Below are 27,784 nucleotides of genomic sequence, written 5' to 3' on the forward strand. Positions count from 1 at the left end.
GCCTGTGCCCCTGCTTGGAATGAAAACCATGCAGCCCTCTGTGGTTATATTTGATGTCAGGATGCTGTTCAAACTATGGTTCCATGATCATAGCCACTTTTTACCCATTTTAGTTTTGCTAGACACAGTCAGTAGAACAGTAACCAGAGAAGATTTTTTCTACTGTGAATGGTTGTGTTTACAGAAAAAGCAGCAGACTTGGGACTAGAAGGTTGCTGGTTCAATTCCCATGACCAATAGGAAAATTGCGGATGGGGAGAGTGTAGGAACCGCACTGCCCTCCTACATCACCATCCACATGTGCAGTGCCCATGAGCAAGGCACATAACTGCTCCAGGTGTGTTCATTGACCCTAGTGTGTGCGTGTGTTTCTGTTCACTGTCACGGATGAGTTAAATGTGGAAGGCACATTTCGTAACACGTACAATGACCAATAATTCCACCAAATCATGCTGCACTCAAGTCACTGTAGCACTCCACTAACATTTGTGTGTGTTTAGTCTACATTCATCTCAGGTGAATTGAGTGTTTAATGAAATACGTCTGTGTTAAACTGTTTTTGTCAGTGTTTACATTGGAATTGTGAACTAACTGACAGACACAGGACGTGCTATATTTTTGACGCAGCAGTTTTCTCGGTGTTTAGGTTCTGTTGCCTCCATGTGGCAGATTGGATGGGTCAGAATCACATGACTACAGCTCAGTATCGTTAGTTTAAAAAGGGACACTACACCCACACACACCAGGACATTAACAAAATTAAAATAGAATGACCAGAATTAAAAGAAACATCAAAATAATAAATATTTGCAAGATTTACATTAATTAGATTCTGAATGTGGAAATTGATTTAATTTTCCATTAATTCCCCAGCTCCACCCGTTGCAATTTTCATGCAGAAACAGTAATTCGTGATCCTGACACTGTTCCTCTGATAACTTTTTAACTTTTAAAAAAAATTTTTACAGGTTTTTCCCAAGAGAAAAACCAGAGGGAAAGCTCTGGTGGAGAAGAAGAAGATAGAGTGACCCAGGAGAAAACTCAGGAGCCTTTACCAAAATACCAGCCAGACTTGCACAGCACTCTGAAAAGAGAAACCCAAGACTGAGCACTGAGGTGTGTGTTGGCTTCCCTTAAGTAGGAGTAGCCCAGGTGGAACCAATTGCCCCAAATTAAGAGTGCACACAGCTCCGGGGACCTGGAGGTTGTGGGTTCGATTCCCGCTCCGGGTGACTGTCTGTGAGGAGTTGGTGTGTTCTCCCCGTGTCCACGTAGGTTTCCTCCGGGTGCTCCGGTTTCCTCCCACAGTCCAAAAACACACGTTGGTAGGTGGATTGGCGACTCAAAAGTGTCCATAGGTGTGAGTGTGTGAGTGAATGTGTGTGTGTCTGTGTTGCCCTGTGAAGGACTGGCGCCCCCTCCAGGGTGTATTCCCGCCTTGCGCCCAATGATTCCAGGTAGGCTCTGGACCCCCCGCGACCCTAAATTGGATAAGCGGTTACAGATAATGGATGGATATATATATATATATATACACACACACACATTTTATTTATTAATTTTTTTAACAGTATAACTTAATGATGATGATGATAATAGTGAGCCAAACTGGGCTGGTATTTTAATGCTGGCAACATTGGTCAGTATTCGTCAAGCTTCTTAATATAAGTGAGTTTCAGGATTTCTTGATGCAAGTCAAAGTAAATAAGAGATGGATCTGATCTTAAGTCAACACTCCTACTCTGATGAACTTCATGAACATGGACCACACGGCAAGAAAAGTTATTCACAATTATTTCTATAACCATCATCTAAATTTTCATGATTGTGACAGTCCTATTTGCCACTTGGTGTTGACAGATTCTGCTGCACTATTGACCCTAGTCCATACACTTGTATTTACATTTGGTAATTATAAAAGTTTTAACATTTTGTTTTTATATATATATATATATTATATTTCCTTTTTGTTTAGTGGATTTCATCACTGCCTGTAAGCATTAGATAGAATGAAGACACTTATATTTACATTAATTCTTCACTTATGGCAGCCAGCTCCTTATTTTTTATTGATATTTATCAAGCTTTTTATCGCTGGCTTTTACAAAGAGTCCCACAACTTTGTCTATTCTTAAGGTCAGTTTAGTCAAGTATTCAAATGTTATTTAGAAAAGTTAAAGTTAAAAAAATCAATCTCTTTCTTTCTTCTTTGTAGAACCATTTGAAGACTCCTTTTATGCTTGGACATTTCGAGTGAAGTGAACCTCCAAACAAATATGAAACTTCACATCGAACAATATAAGATTTGCTGTCTAACAAGACAATAGTCGGTTGCCTCATACCAGCAGTATTTTCTGTGTGCACGAAACTAAAAAGGAGGAACAATGAACTTTATTTTAATAATTGGGAATAGTTATTTTTCATGACTAGTATCTCCATGATTAAAAAAATAATAATTCATTCTTATGGAATTTGTTCATGTGTTCATATGTACCATTGCCTCATAACAGGAAATATACAAATCAAGCAAATGAAGACATATTTCAAAGAAGTATTTTGGCTTTGACTATTTTGGTTGTGATTAATGACTAATCTTGCCTTGCATCCTTGATTCTACCACACCTCAAACTCATTGTACACAAGTACTGTATTTAATGACTATATTGTTTGTATACCTTCATACCTTCACAGCACCCCCACAGAGCAGGTATGATTTGGGTGTGCATCGTTCTCAGCATTGTTGTGACACTGATATGGTGGTGTGTTAGTGTGGTATAAGTTGATAAGATGCAGCTGTGCTGCTGGAGTATAAAATTATATCTGCTCTGTAGGTGTCCTAATCATTTAAGAACAGGATGAAAAGTGGCCAACACAGTATAGACCTTCAAACATGTGTATACACCTTGTAGAAGAAGAATATGTTCATGAGACCTGGTCAAAAATTGTAAGTGATGTGTGGTTAAGTACCAAAACATGAGAAATTGTGCTGGTGACTCATAACTATTTCTGCTCTTAGCCAAGAGCTGATTCATAGATATTTAGTAGCAGCAATTTGGTATGTTTAATAGAATAGTTCCATCCTGCTCACAAATTACACACAGTAAAAATAATAAAAATGGTAGAGGTACATTATTGTCACTAAAGGTACAGTGTAAATGTGCCTTTAAACGTTACAGCAATGGATTTAAAGTCCAGTATTGTTCACCAAAGGTACATTAAATTCTTTCATTACAATATTTAAATATAAACCCGTGTAAAGAAAATGTCCTGGAGATAAAATGGGGTGTAGGGATTATATAATAAAATATATAATATGAATATTCAACACAATTTTAAAATCTACCATTATAATAGAATAAAGCACAATTATGTTCCCTAAAGAAATCCTTGAGGGTACCCCTAGTGACAGTTTTTCTGAGTTTATAAACTGACAAGCTGTGGATGGAGCAAATAATAACACAAATATACCTTTAAAAAAAAGTTGCTTGATGTTATTCATCTGTCCAGGTTCATTTTATTAATCTCTGTAATGCAGGTTTTCCAAATATATAGAAAGTAATTTGTCCCTCTTGAAACACTGGAATGTCCACCACTCCACTTTAAAAACTACTGTATGTAGAGTCGAAACTTGTCAAGGTGAAAATCCTTTGTTTGAACACTTCGGATTTTCTCCTATCTTTATCGCTCGTGTCAGTATGGACTTGGTATTGAGCGCTGGGTTTGGTGGTCATATTCAGAGCTCACTGTTGCTTTTCTGGCGTCGCCGCGATGCAACGGCGATGAATATCACGCTCCTGTTTTATATCACACCACCGATGTACAGGTGATACACACACGACGTTCGAAATTGGAACGCGATGTTTTGGCGATATACTGATATAAATTCGACGTCTCATGGACATACATGTGCTGTCTGGGAAAGAACCCCAAATCAAGCAAACAAAAAAATAAAACTCCGTAGACCTAAAAATATGCTGTCTGTACATGAGAAAACAACCTCTTTAGATGTAAAAACATTCTGTAGACATAAAAGAAACACCTCTCAATACAACAACACGCACATACTTTTCGTCTGTACGCGTCATATTTTTAGGTGTACAGGCGTTAGGTCTAAGACGATTTTGGCCCCAAATGCATGCCATGCACGTTATTTTCCGGCCCACTGTATGGAATAACCACGTGACTGAAAACAACCTATTGGAATGATGCTCTGGACTGAGGACTGTCTCTCTGGGGACTGTCCAATAGGAGAGCAGCTGTTATGATTTTTCCAGCCAATCGTGTGAGAGGGGGCGGGCGTTGTGGTGTGTGTGTGTGTGTGTGAGAGAGAACGAGCGAGAGAGAGAGAGAGAAGCAGGAGGAGAGCTGTGTGTTGGAGAGAAATCAAGTCCTGTTTTTACTGAAGGTAAAGATGTGTTACACCCCGTTTATACCGTGTTTTACTGAAGATAAACGCGTTCAAGATATTTACACCTCGTTTATACCGTGTTTTACTGAAGATAAACGTGTTTAAGATATTTACACCTCGTTTATACCGTGTTTTACTGAAGATAAACGTGTTTAAGATGTTTACACCCCGTTTATACCGTGTTTTACTGAAGATAAACGTGTTTAAGATGTTTACACCTCGTTTATACCGTGTTTTACTGAAGATAAACGTGTTTAAGATATTTACACCCCGTTTATACCGTGTTTTACTGAAGATAAACGAGTTTAAGATATTTACACCTCGTTTATACCGTGTTTTACTGAAGATAAACGTGTTTAAGATATTTACACCCCGTTTATACCGTGTTTTACTGAAGATAAACGTGTTTAAGATATTTACACCCCGTTTATACCGTGTTTTACTGAAGATAAACGTGTTTAAGATATTTACACCTCGTTTATACCGTGTTTTACTGAAGATAAACGTGTTTAAGATATTTACACCCCGTTTATACCGTGTTTTACTGAAGATAAACGTGTTTAAGATATTTACACCCCGTTTATACCGTGTTTTACTGAAGATAAACGTGTTTAAGATATTTACACCCCGTTTATACCGTGTTTTACTGAAGATAAACGTGTTTAAGATATTTACACCCCGTTTATACCGTGTTTTACTGAAGATAAACGAGTTTAAGATATTTACACCTCGTTTATACCGTGTTTTACTGAAGATAAACGTGTTTAAGATATTTACACCCCGTTTATACCGTGTTTTACTGAAGATAAACGTGTTTAAGATATTTACACCTCGTTTATACCGTGTTTTACTGAAGATAAACGTGTTTAAGATATTTACACCCCGTTTATACCGTGTTTTACTGAAGATAAACGAGTTTAAGATATTTACACCTCGTTTATACCGTGTTTTACTGAAGATTAACGTGTTTAAGATATTTACACCCCGTTTATACCGTGTTTTATTGACGATAAACGTGTTTAAGATGTTTACACCCCGTTTATACCGTGTTTTACTGAAGATAAACGTGTTTAAGATGTTTACACCTCGTTTATACCGTGTTTTACTGAAGATAAACGTGTTTAAGATATTTACACCCCGTTTATACCGTGTTTTACTGAAGATAAACGAGTTTAAGATATTTACACCTCGTTTATACCGTGTTTTACTGAAGATAAACGAGTTTAAGATATTTACACCCCGTTTATACCGTGTTTTACTGAAGATAAACGAGTTTACGATATTTACACCTCGTTTATACCGTATTTTACTGAAGATAAACGAGTTTAAGATATTTACACCTCGTTTATACCGTGTTTTACTGAAGATAAACGAGTTTAAGATATTTACACCTCGTTTATACCGTATTTTACTGAAGATAAACGAGTTTAAGACGTTTACACCCCGTTTATACCGTGTTTTACTGAAGATAAACGAGTTTAAGATATTTACACCTCGTTTATACCGTGTTTTACTGAAGATAAACGAGTTTAAGATATTTACACCTCGTTTATACCGTATTTTACTGAAGATAAACGAGTTTAAGACGTTTACACCCCGTTTATACCGTGTTTTACTGAAGATAAACGAGTTTAAGACGTTTACACCCCGTTTATACCGTGTTTTACTGAAGATAAACGAGTTTAAGATATTTACACCTCGTTTATACCGTGTTTTACTGAAGATAAACGTGTTTAAGATATTTACACCTCGTTTATACCGTGTTTTACTGAAGATAAACGTGTTTAAGATATTTACACCTCGTTTATACCGTATTTTACTGAAGATAAACGAGTTTAAGACGTTTACACCCCGTTTATACCGTGTTTTACTGAAGATAAACGAGTTTAAGATATTTACACCTCGTTTATACCGTATTTTACTGAAGATAAACGAGTTTAAGACGTTTACACCCCGTTTATACCGTGTTTTACTGAAGATAAACGAGTTTAAGACGTTTACACCCCGTTTATACCGTGTTTTACTGAAGATAAACGAGTTTAAGATATTTACACCTCGTTTATACCGTGTTTTACTGAAGATAAACGAGTTTAAGATATTTACACCTCGTTTATACCGTGTTTTACTGAAGATAAACGAGTTTAAGATATTTACACCTCGTTTATACCGTATTTTACTGAAGATAAACGAGTTTAAGACGTTTACACCCCGTTTATACCGTGTTTTACTGAAGATAAACGAGTTTAAGACGTTTACACCCCGTTTATACCGTGTTTTACTGAAGATAAACGAGTTTAAGATATTTACACCTCGTTTATACCGTGTTTTACTGAAGATAAACGTGTTTAAGATATTTACACCTCGTTTATACCGTGTTTTACTGAAGATAAACGTGTTTAAGATATTTACACCTCGTTTATACCGTGTTTTACTGAAGATAAACGTGTTTAAGATATTTACACCTCGTTTATACCGTGTTTTACTGAAGATAAACGTGTTTAAGATGTTTACACCTCGTTTATACCGTGTTTTACTGAAGATAAACGTGTTTAAGATATTTACACCTCGTTTATACCGTGTTTTACTGAAGATAAACGAGTTTAAGACGTTTACACCCCGTTTATACCGTGTTTTACTGAAGATAAACGAGTTTAAGACGTTTACACCTCGTTTATACCGTGTTTTACTGAAGATAAACGAGTTTAAGATATTTACACCTCGTTTATACCGTGTTTTACTGAAGATAAACGTGTTTAAGATATTTACACCTCGTTTATACCGTGTTTTACTGAAGATAAACGTGTTTAAGATGTTTACACCTCGTTTATACCGTGTTTTACTGAAGATAAACGTGTTTAAGATATTTACACCCCGTTTATACAGTGTTTTACTGAAGATAAAGATGTGTTTAAGATATTTACATCCCGTTTATACCGTGTTTTACTGAAGATAAACGCGTTTAAGATATTTACACCCCGTTTATACCGTGTTTTACTGAAGATAAAGATGTGTTTAAGATATTTACACCTCGTTTATACCGTGTTTTACTGAAGATAAACGTGTTTAAGATATTTACACCCCGTTTATACCGTGTTTTACTGAAGATAAAGATGTGTTTAAGATATTTACATCCCGTTTATACCGTGTTTTACTGAAGATAAACGCGTTCAAGATATTTACACCTCGTTTATACCGTGTTTTACTGAAGATAAACGCGTTTAAGATATTTACACCTCGTTTATACCGTGTTTTACTGAAGATAAACGCGTTTAAGATATTTACACCTCGTTTATACCGTGTTTTACTGAAGATAAACGAGTTTAAGATATTTACACCTCGTTTATACCGTGTTTTACTGAAGATAAACGAGTTTAAGATATTTACACCTCGTTTATACCGTGTTTTACTGAAGATAAACGCGTTCAAGATATTTACACACCGTTTATACCGTGTTTTACTGAAGATAAACGAGTTTAAGATATTTACACCTCGTTTATACCGTGTTTTACTGAAGATAAACGCGTTCAAGATATTTACACCTCGTTTATACCGTGTTTTACTGAAGATAAACGCGTTTAAGATATTTACACACCGTTTATACCGTGTTTTACTGAAGATAAACGAGTTTAAGGTATGTACACACCGTGTAAGAATGATTAAGAAAAGGGGTGGGGTTAGACACTTTTAAGGGGGGGGGGGCGACCTCTGAGAGGGGACTTCCGGGTCGCGATTGCGTTTTGAGAGGCTTCCAGGTTGAGACAGGAGAGAGGAGGAGGTCGGGGCCTGGTGTGTGTGCGCGTCGGACTGGGGACCTGTTGCGGCCGTTGTTGATTGTGGGGAGCGGAGGTGAAAGGGTGAACGGCCCTGGACTGTGATATTTTCCGGTGGGCAGAGGAGCGTCGGGCGTGGAGGAGTTCATCGGGCGCTGCTCGAAGTGGAACCTACGCAGGCTTTGTCTGGGGACCTTCCAGATTGAGCCGGGTCAGTCCGGTCCTGGTCAGACTATTTTTATTGAGTCCATGCTGATGATGATAAACTGTGTGTTGCCCGTCTTGTGGTGTATTTAGGGGACTAATTATTCATACTGACTCTCAGATTTTCACAACTTCTTACGTACTTTTAATTATTACATAAGAGTGTAGTTTTATAGTGTTCTTTAATGTTTGGCGTGGGATTTCCCTTTTTATAACCTGAATACTCGTTATTCCTTATATAACTAGTAGTTTTGGTCCACTTTTGATGACTTCCTGGAGTAGCTGTAGAGGAGGATTAGGTCAAATACAGGGAGGTATTTCATGGTGTTGTGCAAAATAAAAGATTGTTTCATATTAATCGGACCTCGTCTGTTTGTGCGTTATTTTTGGGGTTATAATCGAATTTTGTGTCCAGACCTTCCTGGCTGCGGCTACTCCTAATAAAGAGAGTCCCTACAACCGTTTATACCGTGTTTTACAGAAGATAAACGCATTTAAGGTGTTTACACCACGTTTGTACCGTGTATTACGGAAGATAAATGTGTTTAACATATTTACACCCCGTTTATTCTGTGTTTTATTGAAGATAAACGCGTTTAAGATATTTACACCCCATATATAAACCGTGTTTTACTGAAGATACCTGGGCTAACTTGTCTATATCAATTATATTGATTATTTTTATTCTGTTATGTCCCAACTGTGTGTTCATGTACTCCCTCCACACTACCCAGCTGTAGTCACGTGATTCTGCCCCTATCTGCCATATGGACCCAACCTAAATGCCAAATCAGACCAAGTGACTCGGCCAGCTAGTGTCTGGTTTTGGACGTGCTGTGTTTTGAGTATAATTAAGACGACACTGAACATAAGTTAAATGTAAACAATCTCTCAGTGACATAAGAAAAACTCCCATATTTAATACTGGAGCAAATTTGAGCACTAAACTATGAAGGTCAAAAATACAAAAACAAAGTAATTGTTCATTAATCGTAATCGTGGTAAAATGTACAATTAATTGTGATATTGATTTGCACTTATGTTGCCCAGCCCTAGATGTTGCTCTATTCCTGCACCATGAGTTGTCAACACTGACTTATTTTTATAAGTTTTAATACATTCAGGAGAATATTGGTCACCAACAGAGAGCCAGGGGAGAGAAAATTTAACTAATTTATCTTTGTTTCTTTATTGTCTTCCAGGACAGAAGACCATCTCTTTGGATACATTCTCTGGCTCCTGTTGTTCAAGTTTTTCCACAGGTGCATCAAGAAACATTTCCAAGTGGAATATAACACAATGTTGAGATCAGGAGGGATTAAATGTGAGGATATGGAAGACAGAAGCTCCAGTTCTCAGGAAACATCCTTGGATACTCCCCACACTCACACATCCAACAGGAAATCTCAGACAAGTGAAAACAAATGGAAAACTTATGATTGTGGAGAGTGTGGGAGGAGTTTTACTAAACGGAGTAGTCTCCAAAGACACCAGCACATTCACACAGGAGAGAAACCGTATCACTGTTCAGAGTGTGGGAAGAGTTTTACTGTACAGGGTCATCTCCAAAGACACCAGCGCATTCACACAGGAGAGAAACCGTATCAATGTTCAGAGTGTGGGATGAGATTTACTGAACAGGGTAGTCTCCAAAGACACCAGCGCATTCACACAGGAGAGAAACCGTATCAATGTTCAGAGTGTGGGATGAGTTTTACTGAACAGGGTAGTCTCCAAAGACACCAGCGCATTCACACAGGAGAGAAACCGTATCACTGTTCAGAGTGTGGGAAGAGTTTTACTGTACAGGGTCATCTCCAAAGACACCAGCGCATTCACACAGGAGAGAAACCGTATCACTGTTCAGAGTGTGGGAAGAGTTTTACTGTACAGGGTCATCTCCAAAGACACCAGCGCATTCACACAGGAGAGAAACCGTATGAATGTTCAGAGTGTGGGATGAGTTTTACTGAACAGGGTAGTCTCCAAAGACACCAGCGCATTCACACAGGAGAAAAACCGTATCACTGTTCAGAGTGTGGGAAGAGTTTTACTGTACAGAGTAGTCTCCAAATACACCAGCGCATTCACACAGGAGAGAAACCGTATCACTGTTCAGAGTGTGGGATGAGTTTTACTGAACAGGGTAGTCTCCAAAGACACCAGCGCATTCACACAGGAGAGAAACCGTATCACTGTTCAGAGTGTGGGATGAGTTTTACTGTACAGGGTAATCTCAAAACACACCAGCGCATTCACACAGGAGAGAAACCGTATCACTGTTCAGACTGTGGGAAGAGTTTTACTGAACAGGGTAGTCTAAAAAAACACCAGCGCATTCACACAGGAGAGAAACCGTATCACTGTTCAGAGTGTGGGATGAGTTTTACTGTACAGTGGAGTCTCCAAAAACACCAGCGCATTCACACAGGAGAGAAACCGTATCACTGTTCAGAGTGTGGGATGAGTTTTACTGAACGGAGTAGTCTCAAAACACACCAGCGCATTCACACAGGAGAGAAACCGTATCACTGTTCAGAGTGTGGGAAGAGTTTTACTGTACAGGGTAGTCTCAAAAAACATCAGCGCATTCACACAGGAGAGAAACCGTATCACTGTTCAGACTGTGGGAAGAGTTTTACTGTACAGGGTAGTCTCAAAAAACACCAGCGCATTCACACAGGAGAGAAACCGTATCACTGTTCAGAGTGTGGGATGAGTTTTACTGTACAGTGGAGTCTCCAAACACACCAGCGCATTCACACAGGACAGAAACCGTATCACTGTTCAGAGTGTGGGATGAGTTTTACTGTACAGATTAATCTCCAAAGACACCAGCGCATTCACACAGGAGAGAAACCGTATCACTGTTCAGAGTGTGGGAAGAGTTTTACTGAACAGGGTAGTCTTAAAAAACACCAGCGCATTCACACAGGAGAGAAACCGTATCACTGTTCAGAGTGTGGGAAGAGTTTTACTGTACAGGATAGTCTCAAAACACACCAGCGCATTCACACAGGAGAGAAACCGTATCACTGTTCAGAGTGTGGGAAGAGTTTTACTGAACAGGGTAGTCTTAAAAAACACCAGCGCATTCACACAGGAGAGAAACCGTATCACTGTTCAGAGTGTGGGAGGAGTTTTAGTCATCAGAGTTCTGTCCAGAAACATCTCTGCGTTCACCCAGAACCAGAAAGGTTAGCACTGAGTGAGGGATTACCTTCAGAGATTGGGATTTAATTATTGTATTGGGTCAAATTCAATGTAAAAAATATCCTTAAAGCTGAAATGTGTAGTGCCTGGGAATTTGGAGACGTCTGATTGAACTGTGTGATACCAGATGCCATGGACTGTTTATGGAACTTTTATTTTTATTTTCAAGATGTGACCTCAGAATGAACTATTACAGCTCCTATTTACCCTCTCATTCACACTGACATTGTTGTGTTTCGCTGTGCTCCAAATAGAGACAATACAACTCCGTATAGAGCTTCTACTGCCCCTCTGCCCTCCATCATCACCATTCCTCCCTATTTCTGGGGCTGGACTGTATACCCTTGGAAGGGGAAAGATCAGTGTTGGTGGAGCTATTAGTCTCACGAAGCACAGGAGTTACGGGGCTGTGCTACCAGGACCTCAGCACACATCCAGACAGACTGTTTTCCTCATTCTGATCGCCATGAAGGGCATGCCTGCTTATCACTGCAGCAAGACAAGTGTGCCGTGGAAAAGTATTTATTATAACTAAGTTCAAAACCAGTTGAATTATAATGATTTGGTCCATTTCCATATTGTATCTATGTCTATAGTAGAGTCACTCAGGTGATATTACAGTGTCCTGAGTACAAACATTATAATGTGTATCTAGCTCTAAAGATTACCATCCTATGATCATCTGATGTAGTATGATATGATGAATGTGTATTAATTCCTAATAAGAAATTGTGACTTTTTGAGAGTTTTAATTTTAAGTACCCAAACTTTAGCTCGTTTCAGAGACATCTCCACACTAGCAGATGTAAGGTGAGATAAACCTCCAGAGCAGGCTCGTAAAACCACCTCCAATGACCCTTTTTTATGACTTAAGGACCCCCAGGGTCAAGAAAAGAATGCAAAGAGACACAGAGACTCAATCTTGATTGAAACACAATGCCCTCTTACACCTTTTTAAAGACTGCTAACTCTAAAAGACTCAAACATCCCAAAGTTCTTTCATGGAAAACAAGTTGTACATGTGCACAACAGTCTGAAATTAATCCCGTTTTGACAATCAAAATGGGTGGAATTAATTTACATGTGTTTAAAGTCATTTTTGTTTATGAATTTATGTAGAACCAAGGTAGCCACATACTATGTGTTTAGTTGGTTAATAATTATATAGAACATGGTTGTTTTTTTCTTAATGATATTACTTTGTGTAACATATAATCTTTTATATTGCAAAGTATGATTCAGAATCCTGGGATATTCACTCACCAGGGATGGTCAAGTCTTTGTCTTGTCAAGTGTCATAAATTCTATGTGATGCCACTATCAAGGTACAGGAAACAGCCAATCAGGAGCAAGAAAAGCTCCAATTGTCCCTCATTGAGGACGAGTCTGCCCCCCCCCCCCCCTTAGGGGAGTGTTGGTAGAGCTATTAGTCTCACAGAGCACAGGAGTCACGGGGCTGTGCTACCAGGACCTCAGCACACATCCAGACAGACTGTTTTCCTCATTCTGATCGCCATGAAGTGCATGCCTGCTTATCACTTATCAAGTTCAAAACCAGTCGAATTATAATGATTTGGTCTATTTTCATATTGTATCTATGTCTATAGTAGAGTCACTCAGGTGATATTACAGTGTCCTGAGTACAAACAATAATGTGTATCTTGCTCAAAAGATTCCCATCCTATGATCATCTGATGACTCTCTGGACTCTCACTGAAAATGAACATGAAGGATGGTATTCCCAGAATCCTCAGCAGTATCACATGACCACCTCCACTTATCTGAGATCTTTTCACTGTTCCAAATCTCCTGAATATCAATCACCCCTGTTTCTCCTTCATGCTCATTAGACAGAGTATTTAAATACAGTGTTGGTTAAGATTGTTTAAGAGTATTTCCTTATCTGTGCATTCAGAGCTTTTCTATTGTTTCTATTTTTTCTCTTTGGATTTGCTCCTTGGATCTGTTTGATTGATTGTTTGTATTTTTGGCTTGACTTCAGACTTTTATGTTTATGCTTTTGGTTTGCCCTCTGTAGGATATTAAACTGTTTTTAATCCACAAGCGTCACTCGAGTTATTTTTTGATATCATGACAAATTAATCTTTTTAAAATGTACTTTTTAAAGGTCGTAAGGACACAAATATGAACAGGACTCTGTAGAGATCATAGTCTCTTGGTTTTAATTCTTTTGTGTCTCTAAAAAACTGATGAAGCTCCATCAGACTGAGCCTTTTCTCCTTCATCAGGTTCAGCTCTCTGAAAGGAAGTGGAAATATGAAGAGGACGTCCTGGTTTTCTTTTCCTTCGGCCCAGTCCAGAATGAACTTCTGCACAGAGACTGTTTTTCCAATTCCAGCCACTCCTTTAGTCAGCACAGCTCTGATGGCTTTATCTTTAACGAGCTGGCTGCATTTGATGGGTTTCTCCTGTGCTGCTGGTCTCCTGGACACTGTCTCAATCTGTCTGACCTCATGTTCAGTATTGACCTCTCCACTCCCTCCCTCTGTGATGTACAGATCTGTGTAGATCTCATTCAGAAGAGCTGAGCTTCCAGGATTAGACACTCCTTCATTAATTTTCTGGAACTTTTCCTTCAGGGTTGATTTCAGCTTTCGATGAGAAGAAGGAGCCAGTTCTAATAAAAACAGGAAACAATTACATGTTAAATACTTTAATTTAGGTTTAGTTTAGCCATAAATATAAAATACATAACTATTGTTAGAATAAATAAAATAGGTGTTCATATGGTTTTTCATCAAATAAATGCTTTTAATTAATGCAAATTAGTCTTTCAGTTGTAACACATGTAGTTTGTAATAATGATAAAGTCATAGTTTAGCTTCAGTTTATTTAGCACTGTTGAAAACATTCATTCATTCACTGTAACTGCAGTTGAAAACACACTGTGACAAATTTCAGACACATCACAGATCATTCACCAAATCTTAACAATAAATATTTACACTCCTCAAAAGAAATAACACTGAGCTGAGAGAGAGTTGAATCACAGAATTATGTTCAGTGGCGTCTCCATGGAAAAATAAACAATGCAGCATCATTAGCAGAGGACCAGGACTGTACTGAAGAAACCCACGTCCTGCGGTGGGCAGCAGGGGGAGTGTCATCAGCTGTTTCTGAGTGTGAGAATACCAGTGAGACACTGGAAGGGAGTGTGGGAGCACTTTAGGGACTTTGGAGAAACTCCCTCGTCCTGCACTGATGTTAACGGTGCACAGACTCTGGGCGTCCATCACTGAGAAGGTGTGGTCAATGCTTAATTCCAGCAGCCGTCCCCCTGAGACCCTCATCCACTTCCAGCAGGGCTTTAGAGCCTTACAGTGCTGAGAAAATAGCTCTAGAGGGGAGGGGTGTAACTTCTCACTCACTCTGACTGCTTCTGTGGCAGACCTGGGGTCTGTCCTAATCCTAGTTAGCTGTCTAACTAGAGAGGATTTTAAATCACAGTGAACGTGCTCCTGACACGTGGGCACTCTCAGTTCTTAGACACCTCACTGTGCTCTCTACTGAGATATCTAACACTGGCCAAATTTTAAGGCAGAACACTTCCTCAGCCGCAAAGTCAGTCCCAGGATGCAACGCCAGAACAACTCCCATCTCTTCTCCCAGACCAAAAGTAACTACAATCAGGATAAAAACAGGAAGATTAGACTTCACTGAAACGCTGAGGCGACGCTAGCCGCTGAGGAAAGTAAACACCGGTTTTGTGTGGTGGGCGGGAACAAGCTGTGACTCCATCACTCTCTAACTACAGCGTCTCAATAATCTGCCTCATGAGGATAGTGTATGTAGTCAGCCTATCTAGGGAGCTCACTAGGCTTTGGAACAGAACCCTGGTGTCACATGAGTGGATGTGGATGGGAAAACACCTTGGGAGTTGTCTGAGAATGGCCAAGGGCACTAAGCATTCATTCTGCACTATTAGTTACAGACTGCAGCAGAAAACCAGTGGGAAACCCAGACTGTAGCATGAGTTTCGAAGGGTTTAAAGAATGAACCAGAACAAATACACCTCCCAGCACTAATTTAACTTTATAACTATGAAGAGCATATGAAACTAGAGGTCTGCATTTCCAGGAGGAAACGCAAGATGTTGCGCCGCTGAAACCCCTGTCCCCGAATCCGCGTCTTTCCCGCTTAAAGCAAGGTCGGTGTTGACTGCTAAGCTGTTGGTAGTGGGATGTTAAGAGAGCACTCTTCCACAGCAGTTTGCATTGGACTCTATGGAGCTCCGTAGGCCGTGAATGGAAAACGAAACATTTTGAATTCCACCTTTAAAAACAATTCCACCTTAAGAAACCCAGAATTGTATTGAGATGTCCACATCGCAGGCCAAAAGAGTCTTAAAAGCAAAAAAAGATGGCCAATACATTTTAAATACCACCTTAAGAAAAATTCCACCTTAAGAAACCCACAATTGTATTGAAACGTCCACCTTTAAAAATGACCACGTGAAATAAAGCTTAAAATGTTGAAAAGACAAAAAGACAGAAAGAGTATATTGTGAATGAGATATTCTTAAAAAATTCCACCTTAAGAAACCCTGGATAATTAAGACGTCCCCCTTAAAAATTACCTTTAAAGTGTTAGAGACTGCCTATGTCCTTCACACCTCTCCCCCTCAGTTTTTGCCTCTGCATGCTGACCCGCTCTTAAAATACATTGAGCTCTATGGGAGTAAAACCCTTCCAAGTGTCAAACAAAAATTCATAACTCAAGAACTTCATAACTCTGAAACTTACAAGTTTGAGAAAGGGAAACTTTCTCTACCATTTAAAATTTAAATGAAGTCTGTAGGTGAAAGTATAAGGAAGTTATGGTGAAATGTTCAGCAGAAAATTGAAAAAGAAAAAAAATGATTTCAATGCGTTCCTATGGGAGCTTACCCACCCTCCGAACAAATGCTTATAGCTCAGAAACATTTCCCCACATCACTTAACCGTATATACCATTGCGACAAGGAGAGTCTGGGGATCAATATGGTATAAACAATATGCAGATTAAAGGAGAATTGAACGTTATGACGAGTTAAAAACAGGAGAAAAATTTAGAAACCGCACTCTGAGCCGCTCTAAAAATACATTGAACTCTATGGGAGCCGAAACCGTCCCTAGTGCCGAACAAAAATTCATAACTCAAAAAACGTATTTTCAATAATCTTCAAATTTACAGATGCTAGAAAGGACAAGTTTCTCTACCATTTAAAATTAAATGAAGTTTCTAGGTGAAAGTATGAGGACGTTATGGCGAATTGTTCGGCTGAAAAGTGAATAAACGGTTTTCGGTCAGAGAACCTACAGTGTATGACATCACCCCACTCTAAGAGCCTCCCATTGAAATGAATGGAGGGATTTTGAAAGAGGAATAGAAAGAGAAGGATAAGTGCAAGAGGTCCGAAAACTGAGGTGATGGGACCCGGTACGCCCGGGTCCGACTGTCTGAAATTCCGTGTCTGTAGCTTGAAAAATGACAGAGTAAGAGCGCTTTGAAAATTAATTCCATAGAAATGACTGGGGAAAAACGGAGCGAAAAACGAGTGTAGCGGACGAACGAGTGTGGGTATTGGAAAGCTGTATACAAGCCCACATCGTCGCTATAGGACGCACGATTTCCAGGTGGAACGGAGTCAATAGCTCGAAAACTGCGAGACTAGTTAAGCGGACAAGGAAACGCGGAATAATAATAAAAAAAAAACAAACCGGATAAAAATAACGGGTCAGTTATCAGTCTTTCATTTTATCGTTTGGTTGTGAGGTGACTCTTCTTCATTATAGAGTGGAGATTCAGGGATTGTGTTTGTAACTCTCACTCATATCTGGGCGTGAGAAAACGCTGTGGAAGACTAACGTTACCCACAGTCAGCTCTCTCTTTCCTGTTGGACCTACCAGTGAATTACCTTTCAGTTAGTTCCACTGTAGTTACATCACTGTTTATATTAAAGTACATTTAAACCATTCTACACTTTAATTTACAGAGATATCATCAGAATCCTAAAGGTAGTCATCATTATCTTTAACAAGTCATTTTTACTCCACTGTAAACACGGTGTGTTTCAGAGTAACTTCATGTTTGAGCAGCAAAAGTCTTAAAGGACCAATATGTAATAGATAGATAGATAATTCTTTGTTGTCAGATCCAAGATCTGAAATTTTTCTTGCATAGAAACAGTAGCTCTATTGAGACACAGTACATTAACCTTACAATAATTATAATAACAATAATAATAATAATAATTCATTCATTCATTATCTGTAACCCTTATCCATTTCAGGTTCACGGTGGGTCCAGAGCCTACCTGGAATCATTGGGCGCAAGGCGGGAATACACCCTGGAGGGGGCGCCAGTCCTTCACAGGGCAACACAGACACACACATTCACACATACGGACACTTTTGAGTCGCCAATCCACCTACCAACGTGTGTTTTTGGACTGTGGGAGGAAACCCACGCAGACACAGGGAGAACACACCAACTCCTCACAGACAGTCACCCGGAGCGGGAATCGAACCCACAACCTCCAGGCCCCTGGAGCTGTGTGACTGCGACACTACCTGCTGCACCACCGTGCCGCCCTAATAATAATAATAATAATAATAATAATAATAATAATAATAATAATAATAATTTCTCGTATTAAAACAGCTTTCATAGATGTGAATTAAGCTCTTTGTTCAGTTTAAGAATTGACTGATGTACAGAAGAATGTTTCAGTCTAAACTTATTAAAGAGTGGAACACTGTATCATCGTCCAGATGGAAGAAGGACATATTCACTGTTCAAAACATGATTAGTGTCAGAAACTATGTTTTTTTTTGCCAGCCGCATTGTGTTGTTATAATAAGCGGCTTCATCCAGGCTTTCTAGGGACTGACCCACAATCTTTGAACAGATTTTGATCAAGTGTTTCAATCCAGACCTTACAGATGTAGATAAACAGCTGTACCACACAGCGTTACAATACTGCAGAACACTCAGAATGTCACATCCTGGCCCAGTCCTGTCTGTTTTCCCCACCCTGTGCTCATGTAGCACATGGCCGTGTTTGTTGTTGTTCCTGTCTCCGCCCTTGTTCCGCCCTAGCCCCACCTTAGTCCTGCCTCTCTCTCATTATTGTCTCCAGGTGTTCCTCCTTTGTCTTGTCCTTATATACCCATGTGGTTTGAGTGCTCTTTCGTCTGATGTTGTGTGCGTAGATGTGTGTTAACTCTGTTTTTGTGTGTCTCACATGTCTACCCCGGTTCATGGCTGTCTCTCGTCTGTCTTTGGTTAATTCATAGTTTAGTCTTGTCTAGTTTCCATGTATCTACCCATGTTTGTTTTGATTCTGTCTGTGTTAATAAAATTCCTTGCGTTTACGTCCGTCTCCTCATCCTCCCTGCGCAGCCGTGACACAGAATAACAGCAGTGTAAAACAGTAGGAGTATCTGCTGAGCAGCTCCAAAAGAGCGGAGACGACAAAGAAAATAAACCTCTTTTTCATTTTTTTACAGATGTAGTCAATATGATGTCTCCATAATAGAGTGGCATTAATCATTACACCAAGATATTTATAAGACTGCACCTGTTTAGTCATTTCATCACTGATAATGGTGGGATTTGCGAGTATTGATTTTGGGCCAAACAGAATGTCTTTTATTTTCTTTGTGTTGATGTCTAGATCATTAGTTTTGCTCCACGTGACCACCTTATTAACCCCCTGTTGGTGCAGGTCAGGGCTGTCCGTGTCATTTAATAGTGTTAACAAGACAGTATCATCTGAGTATTTTAAAACATACTGATTATTTGTAGTTGAACGGCCATCATCTGTGTATAAAGAAAAAAGCAAAGCAGAACTCACGCAGCCCTGAGGTGCACCAGCACTGGTGAAAATGGCAGAAGAAAGAGTCCTGTTCACTTTAACCAGCTGGACTCTATTTGTAAGAAAAGAGTCGTACCAGTGAATCAAATAAGGGTTCACTCTCAGACGAGACATTTTAAAAAGTAGAATATTGGGTTGTAGTGTGTTAAAGGCTGATGAATAATCCAGAAAGAGTGCTCTCACAGACGTATGAGGTTTATCTAGATGTTTGGTAATAATATGAACTAATGTAGCAACAGCGTCTTCCGTGATACACTCTGTTTCATATGGAAACTGAAATGGATCTAATTTCTCATTAGTACAAGTAGTTTACAGATGTTTGAGCTAAAGTCTCTCTAGAGTCTTTATGATCACAGACGTTAAAGCTATGGGTCTAACATCTTTGTATTCTTTTGGACATTGAATCTTAGGCAGTGGTTTTATATGTGAAGTTTCCCATGCTGTTGGGACTGTGTGTGTATCAGTTGAGAGTTTAAATACTGGTGGCCAAGCTGGTGTCAGCTCTGTTGTTTAGTTTTTGTTTAATAAAAGGACTACACCTCTCTGGACCCCTCTGATTTTTTGGTGTTAGTGGCTTTAACTATTTTTCTAACTTCATCAACAGTGATCTTACTTCTGTCTGAAGGTTCTAGCTGAATGTTTGTAAGAACTTGATTACATTTCTCAGAGCTATCAGACAAATCGAATCTTGTAAAATAAGTGTTTAAATCATTAGCAAACTTAAAATCATTATCTGTTACAGTGGGTTTATTAGAGGACAGCGTACCTGTCACTGAGTTCACGTGTCCCACACCTCTTTAGAGTTATTAGTTTTAAATGTGTTTTCTAAACCTTGTCTGTGCTTCTCTTAATTTAATTCTTAGTTCTTTATCTGTCTGTCGAAGTATTACTATGTCTTTATTATTAAAGGCCAGGCTCCTTTTGTTTATAGTTCCTTTAATATCCTTGGTTACGTATCATTTATTATTTGGACAGATTTTAATTTCTTTTGTAGGAACTAACAGCTGTACACAGAAGTTAATATAATCATTAGTGACAGTTATCCTTTCATTTAAAGAGCCGTCTTGAAACGCGCTCCAATCAGTCATCAATCAAAACATGCTCCAAGCTGTTCCTTATTCTCATCTGTCCAACTTCTTATGACTTTCTTTTCAGGTTTACTTCTCTTAAATCTTGTCTTATACACTGGAATAATATGAATCACATTATGATCTGAACTGGGTGTAGGAGGTCTGCTTTTTGAAATGTAAGCATTCTTAATATTTACAAAACACTTGTCCAGAATGTTGTTTTTCCTGGTTTGATTTTTTACATATCGTTCAAAGCCAGACAACACACGGAGTCCAGGTGACACTGATTCATGTCTCCAACTACTATTGCTGGAGCATCGGGATGTTTAAGTTGTAGCTCATGAACAAAGTCAGCAATGGTGTTAGCGGCTTTAGCAGCTTTACCGCTGGGAGGAACACACACCACAAAGAGTTAAATACACCCACACTCTCTGGGTGAGTAAAACGGTCTTAAAGTCGTTCCCAGTATTTCCACGTGTGGATCACACTTCTTATATTTCACAGAGTACCGCCCGCACCAAAGATCGTTTGTGTAAACGCATATGCCTCCTCCTCGCGTCTTCCCCGAGTCTGCGTCACTGTTTGATCGTACGAGCGTAAACCCGGAGATTTCAAAACACGAATCAGACATCACCGGCTGTAACCAGCTTTCGGTAAAACGTCAAGACGCTTCGCGGAATTCATTACAGTTCGTGCTATAAGCTCTTATGGTGTCGACTGTGTTGCTCATAGAGCGCAAGATTGTGAGAACAACTGAGGGGAGTGGAACCGGACCTGGATTTAAACGGAAGCCGATGAGACTCGGGCTCGGCGTGGTGTAATCGGCCCGAAACAGCCCGAGTGTTTTTAGACTTCACTGATTTAGACTCACTGTAAACCTCACAGCTTTAATGTTCCCCTGTGTGTGTGTGTGTGTGTGTGTGTGTGTGTGTGTGTTGGGGGGGGGTGTTAGATAAAGAAGAAAACAATGAAGTTACTCACCGTTAAATCTGCATTCTTTATCTCTCTCTCTCTCTCTCTCTCTCTCTCTCTCTCTCCGTAAAACGGTGAAGGGGTAAATCTACTTTCGCTTTCTCCTCTCTACGTCACCGAGGGGGCGTGTCTCTGTGTGTGTGTGTGTGTGTGTGTGTGTGTGAGTGAAGTCTTTAAAGAGACAGGAGCCCATATAAACAGCGCTGATCCGGGGAGAATAACCCAGGCCCAGGTTTGCGGAGCTACGAGAGAGGACCATTCGAGAGCAGCTCTCCATTCACTCCCATTCATTTCGGGGCGTCTCTGAAGCAGTAATAAAGGACTCTCCGAGCCGTTTCCCACTACAACATGTTCTCTTCTACAGAGAATGGACTTTCTGTCTGTGATCCACAAGCTGAACTCTCTCTTCAGAGCTTCAACATTAACGTTTCTCCACAACAGCGCTAAAGAGGACGTGGTGAAGCGGAGAAGATACTGCGCTGTAGAGTTTGAAGAAGAAGCTCAGTATGATCCTAAAGCACGGAGCTGAACTGCCCAGCGCTGCTCATCACGGTCTGACAGACTTGTGTCCACCAACAGTAGCCTCTTGTTAATGGTGGAGGAAATCCACTAGCAGCACTAATAATAACACACGGAGAATGATCCTTTACCACGTCAAACTGGACGATATTGTCCCAGATATTAATGGAACAGGTGAGGAGCAGTGGATGAGGGGGGGCCCTAAAGAGAGTTTCTCAGGCTCCTTATGAGACACACACATAGTTCTCGTATTATTGAAGGGCCTGACTGGAAGAAATGGTTATCTTCCGTTCACAAGCTGAGTTCCCCCTGTGTACATTTTATATATGGACTATGTTCTCTCTTCTTTATTTATTCTGGAAAAGTGTGTGTGTCATCAACAGATTGGAACGTGTGTGTTGGTGTGTGTTAGCGCTGTACACAGGAGTGTGTTCAGAATGATCTCAGTGGGCCTTGTGCATGGTGGTGTGGACCCTCAGTTTTATTCACAGAGGCTCTACAGCCAGATGTGTGTGTTCCCATCTCCCAAAGCTGATCCCAGTGAGATCAGACTCTACATTCAAGCAGAAGACTCTCAGAGTGAGCAACTTCTACAGCGTCAGAGAGAATATCTACAACATCCTTCTACACATGGATTTAGGATTATTTTTCTGATTCCAGACAGTGTTTGGTAGAAACTATATTTACAGAAGGATTTCTATTACTTTCACCTTCATCTGAACCAGTGGCAGCTGCTGAAAAATACTCTAGGTGGCGCTGTTTGTGCCTCAGTGTCAGTTTCAACACTAATCCCAATCCAACTGAACACACTGCAGGACTCCAGCGCTCTGTAGAATAATCAGTCTTTTGTAATTGATAGAAAACAAATCAGCAGACTAATAGTTATTAAAATGATCATAAAGTGCAGCTCTAATGAGCTCAGACACAAGGTCCGTTACATTATAGAAATCATTCGGTTACAGACCGGTCCAGAAACACACACAGATATTATCACACACATTAATGAGACAATATTAGGGATTAGTGTTGGGTTTATGAGTGATGTAGGAGAACGGTGGGGAACTCTTTACTGTAGGACACTGTTTAGAGGCTACATCACTCCTACATGAGCTCTTCATGACGACTGACTCACACACACACACATTTCTAAACATTTCTGGTGACGTTAGTGTGTGTGTGTGTGTGTGTGTGTGTGTGTGTGTGTGTGTGTGAGGAGGTTTTCTGGTGTGAATATCGTTATGAAGAGCACATGGAGCTGAGAGGGAAGAGAGGCCTTCGTGGAGCAGCGCTGTCACAAACCCAGCAGCATCTTCACCTGCAGATCTACAGGGAAAAGACGAGTAGAGCAGAACATCTGTGGAAATATCACAGTACAATATTAGTTTAACAGTTACATAGTGCAGTTTCTGCAGTGCTGAGCCCAGAGGAGCAGCGACAGAGTCTCTATTCTCCCTGTTACAGCTCAGTGGAGCAGCACAGTGATGGCGAAGCTGTAATTTTAAGTTAAAAACACTACCTAGTGCTGCTTTAATAAAGTACATTGCCATCGTAGTCTCTGGGGGCTGTAGTGTAATATGCACCTGCTTTTGCAGCTCTTTTTTTGTAAATTAACAGATTAACCCCAAAATCCAGAGTCAAGGCGCAGGCAGAGATCAATCAGCAGGAAGACACAGTTCAGAGAAGGCTTAGGAAGCAGAAACTACTGGCAATGCTTCACAAAGAGTGTGTGAGTGAGGGGAAGTGGAAGTAGTGGAGCTGATGAGGCTAATGAGAACATTCATTCATTCATTCATTATCTGTAACCCTTATCCAGTTCAGGGTCGCGGTGGGTCCAGAGCCTACCTGGAATCATTGGTCACAAGGCGGGAATACACCCTGGAGGGGGCGCCAGTCCTTCACAGGGCAACACATACACACACACACCTATGGACACTTTTTGAGTCGCCAATCCATCACCTATCACCATGTGTTTTTGGACCGTGGGAGGAAACCGGGGCACCTGGAGGAAACCCACTCAGACACAGGGAGAACACACCACACTCCTCACAGACAGTCACCCAGAGGAAACCCACTCAGACACAGGGAGAACACACCACACTCCTCACAGACAGTCACCCGGAGGAAACCCATGCAGCCACAGAGAGAACACACCCCTAATACAGCTTAAATCAGAACAGACCGTGCCAAGACGATAACTCACATTTATAAAAATCACATTTATAATTCTTCATGGAAAGATGAACGAAGGAAGTATTTTATCTTAATAAATGAGGCCATTAGTCAACCTGTGGCCAAGCTTTTCTTTTAAAAGAAAAATGTAATGTATCTTATACATAGAATTCAATTAAAGGAACCCTAATCTGAGAAATATTCTTATGCAGCCTATAAGTGAACCCAGACCATTACATCTCAATAATGATAACTATAAATTACCTCTTTGAGCTATGACTCAAACAATCTTTGCCCAAATCAAACAGAACTTGGTACACATATGTATGTCATTACTCTGAAGTAGTGTGCCAAATGTGACCACATTGCACAGAAAGCGGGCGCTACAATTAGACTGCAACTGGTTGCATAATTTATTAATTAATTACACCGCCATCTAGAGTTGCAGTACCAGCAAGATGAGATAGATATATTCTGAAGACCATGGGAAAGGAGCTTGAGCATTTTCATAACTTATGGCTAAAGCATTTTTTAGTTACAGCTGTTTGTTATGCAATGTTTCGAAGGCAAGCTGCACATCTCTATTTAAGCAGAGGCTGCAATCACACAGTAATAAAAGTTCCACAATTTTTTGATAATTGTTAAACTTCAGGTTCTTACGATTCACATGATACCACATATGTCCAGATTGGATGTTTAGCCAGAGACTAGATCATGCTCAAATCTGTCAATTACATCTCATCTATGCATGCAGACTTCTCTCTGTTTTGCAGAATCCCCCCTCAGTCTCAGACATTCAGAAACATATGCAAATATGGACAATACAATACACTTCAACAGAAAACCCAGATCTTCACACACACATCATCAGGTCATTAAGTTAAAGTACAGAATTTAAACTGTGTGTTTTCTCTGGTTATGATTTTCACACACACACACCACTGCTGCACATTCACATTCTCTTTAAAATCTGGTTTGGACTGTATTACACCTGCACAGCAGGAAGAGCTGCAGGTTGTTTACAGGTAAAGGGGGCGGAGTCACGTGTTACTGGACCAATCAATGTGGTTGTGTAACTGGAGATGTGTTCAGAATGAACCAATCACATTCAGACTCATGTTCAATAGCAGTCAGTTCACACCTGCCGTCAGTTAAAGTGACTCTGTTTAACCCCAGGTTTAGTTCAGCTGTTACAGGAGGACTGATATTTACATAGTTACATCTTACAGCAAAAGACATGATCCACAAGGAGCTCACAAAGCATCAAAGTAACCTACACTGTAGAAAAGTGATGAGACATCATCACTGAACCAACACACTCTTCTTCAGTCCACACTCAGCTAGGAACCACTGACCTTTCATTTCTTTACACAGAGAGAGTGAGAAAGAGAAAGAGAGACAGAGAGAGAGAGAGAGAGAGACAGGTCGGGGCACATTCCAGTCACTCAGTGCTGCAGCGGGGGGTGGTGTGATGTAGTACACTGTACAGAGAGAGAGGAGCTGTGTGTGTACAGTGTAGTTTGTGACTGATGTAGTTCACTGTAGAGGGAGCGAGGAGCTGTGTGTGTACAGTGTAGTTTGTGACTGATGTAGTTCACTGTAGAGGGAGCGAGGAGCTGTGTGTGTACAGTGTAGTTTGTGACTGATGTAGTTCACTGTAGAGGGAGCGAGGAGCTGTGTGTGTACAGTGTAGTTTGTGACTGATGTAGTTCACTGTAGAGGGAGCGAGGAGCTGTGTGTGTACAGTGTAGTTTGTGACTGATGTAGTTCACTGTAGAGGGAGCGAGGAGCTGTGTGTGTACAGTGTAGTTTGTGACTGATGTAGTTCACTGTAGAGGGAGCGAGGAGCTGTGTGTGTACAGTGTAGTTTGTGACTGATGTAGTTCACTGTAGAGGGAGAGAGGAGCTGTGTGTGTACAGTGTATTTTGTGACTGATGTAGTTCACTGTAGAGGGAGCGAGGAGCTGTGTGTGCACAGTGTAGTTTGTGACTGATGTAGTTCACTGTAGAGGGAGCGAGGAGCTGTGTGTGTATAGTGTAGTTTGTGACTGATGTAGTTCACTGTAGAGGGAGTGAGGATCTGTGTGAGTTTCAGACAAAGACAGACGCTGTTTGACATCAGCGTTTCAGAAAAGATGAGTTTTCCTCGTCCACACAAGAACAGAGACAGCAGCGTCTTCACAAACCTTCACCTTGGAGAGCGTTTAGAAAACCTCTGTTTTCAGTTAGTGACGTACAACGCTGTGTTCCTGTGATGGGAGGAAAACACAGACACAAACCTTTGTTTAAAAATAAACAGATCTGTGTGGACGGGCCTGAGGTTTATAGAATATGATTGATGTTAAAATTCTAGGTGAACACATACAATATTGTGCCTCTCACACAGAAACCTTGTTTATTTGCTGAGGTTGTATTTCCTCTGGCAGTGGAAAGTGTAGAGACACACACAGAGGTTCACACACACCTCTGTGTAAATAGAAGAACAACAGCTGACACGGCATCTACTGCTGAATCACAAACACTGAATCCTGGCTCCCTCAGCATCCACAGAGGAGGACGAGAAGGGGACACACTGTACCATTCTGCTGATGGACGTAGGACAGTGGTCCAGAACAAGTCTGAGTGAAGGATCAATGTGATCCTCTGGAACAAGACGCAGTCTGCTGGATGCTCTCAGTCTCAGTGTTTTTACTGATTTATTTTATTAATACTGTGGAGGAGCTCTACTCTGGGGGTGGAAGGTTTCTGATCACAGACACACACTCAGACCACCTGCTGACTGCTGTGGACGCAGCGTGTGAGGACGTCAGCGCAGACGCCTGCAGAGCCTGGTGAAGACGTTCCCACAGAGTCTTTCCTTCAAGGGGAGTGTCTCCGTTCTGATGTGGGTGAGAATGTGGGGCCAGACAGACAGGAACATCAGGAGGAGTAGAAAGACTGAGCTGGAATTCTCCAGACTGCACTGTGTGGATACTTTTCTCTAAGGCCTGCTTTCTATCGGACTGTAATCTGTCTTTGTACATTTCTGATTCCTCATTATTTCCTTGTAGAGAAACAGTCTTGTCTTTCTCTTCTGTGTCACAGTGACACGCTCCACCAACAAACCACAGCACACACAGTAAAAGCAGGACTGTGAATCCTGTTCACACTCCTACATACAGTAGTGTGTTATTGATACTGTTCACACTGAGGGTCCACACTAAACACACTGCACACACACAGCACTGATGTATCCAGCACATTTCTAAGTGTTCTGACCGTCTTCCTAACCAGTGACTTTCTGCTGCCACTGACCTCTTCACCGACATGAACTCTTAATCTGGGACATGAGCGAAGGGTTTAGAGGAAGTTACGGCCATCGTCTGCTGCTGTTTGTACTCACTGTTCTCCAAAAGTCACTCGCTGTAGTGGAGATGTTAAAGATGATTCTAGAGAGGGGGTTGGATCTCTGCGTGACGACTGGCGAGCGGAAGTGGCGAGTTGAATGGCGACAGAGCTCGCCAGTTCCTCGCCAGTTTTATTAGTGGCGTACAATTCGCCAGCGGTTCTTAGCCAGTTTTATCAGTGGTCTCAACTGCA

General features: G+C 40.6%; 1 protein-coding gene across 1 annotated transcript; it reads left to right on the forward strand.

Annotated features, from left to right (window-relative positions):
* Positions 1-9,123: 9,123 nt before the first annotated feature.
* Positions 9,124-14,228, forward strand: LOC136694225 (zinc finger protein 850-like). The gene has a single exon (XM_066667618.1). It carries the CDS (start codon positions 9,682-9,684, stop codon positions 11,620-11,622), a length of 1,941 nt encoding a protein of 646 aa, XP_066523715.1. The 5' UTR covers positions 9,124-9,681; the 3' UTR covers positions 11,623-14,228.
* Positions 14,229-27,784: the final 13,556 nt, after the last annotated feature.

Source organism: Hoplias malabaricus, chromosome 4, assembly GCF_029633855.1.
Source record: "Hoplias malabaricus isolate fHopMal1 chromosome 4, fHopMal1.hap1, whole genome shotgun sequence".
In the NCBI taxonomy this organism is placed as follows: domain Eukaryota; kingdom Metazoa; phylum Chordata; class Actinopteri; order Characiformes; family Erythrinidae; genus Hoplias; species Hoplias malabaricus.

Coding starts and splice junctions, on each gene's coding strand:
- LOC136694225 (XM_066667618.1), top strand. CDS start 9,682: ATGTTGAGATCAGGAGGGATTAAATGTGAGGATATGGAAGACAGAAGC.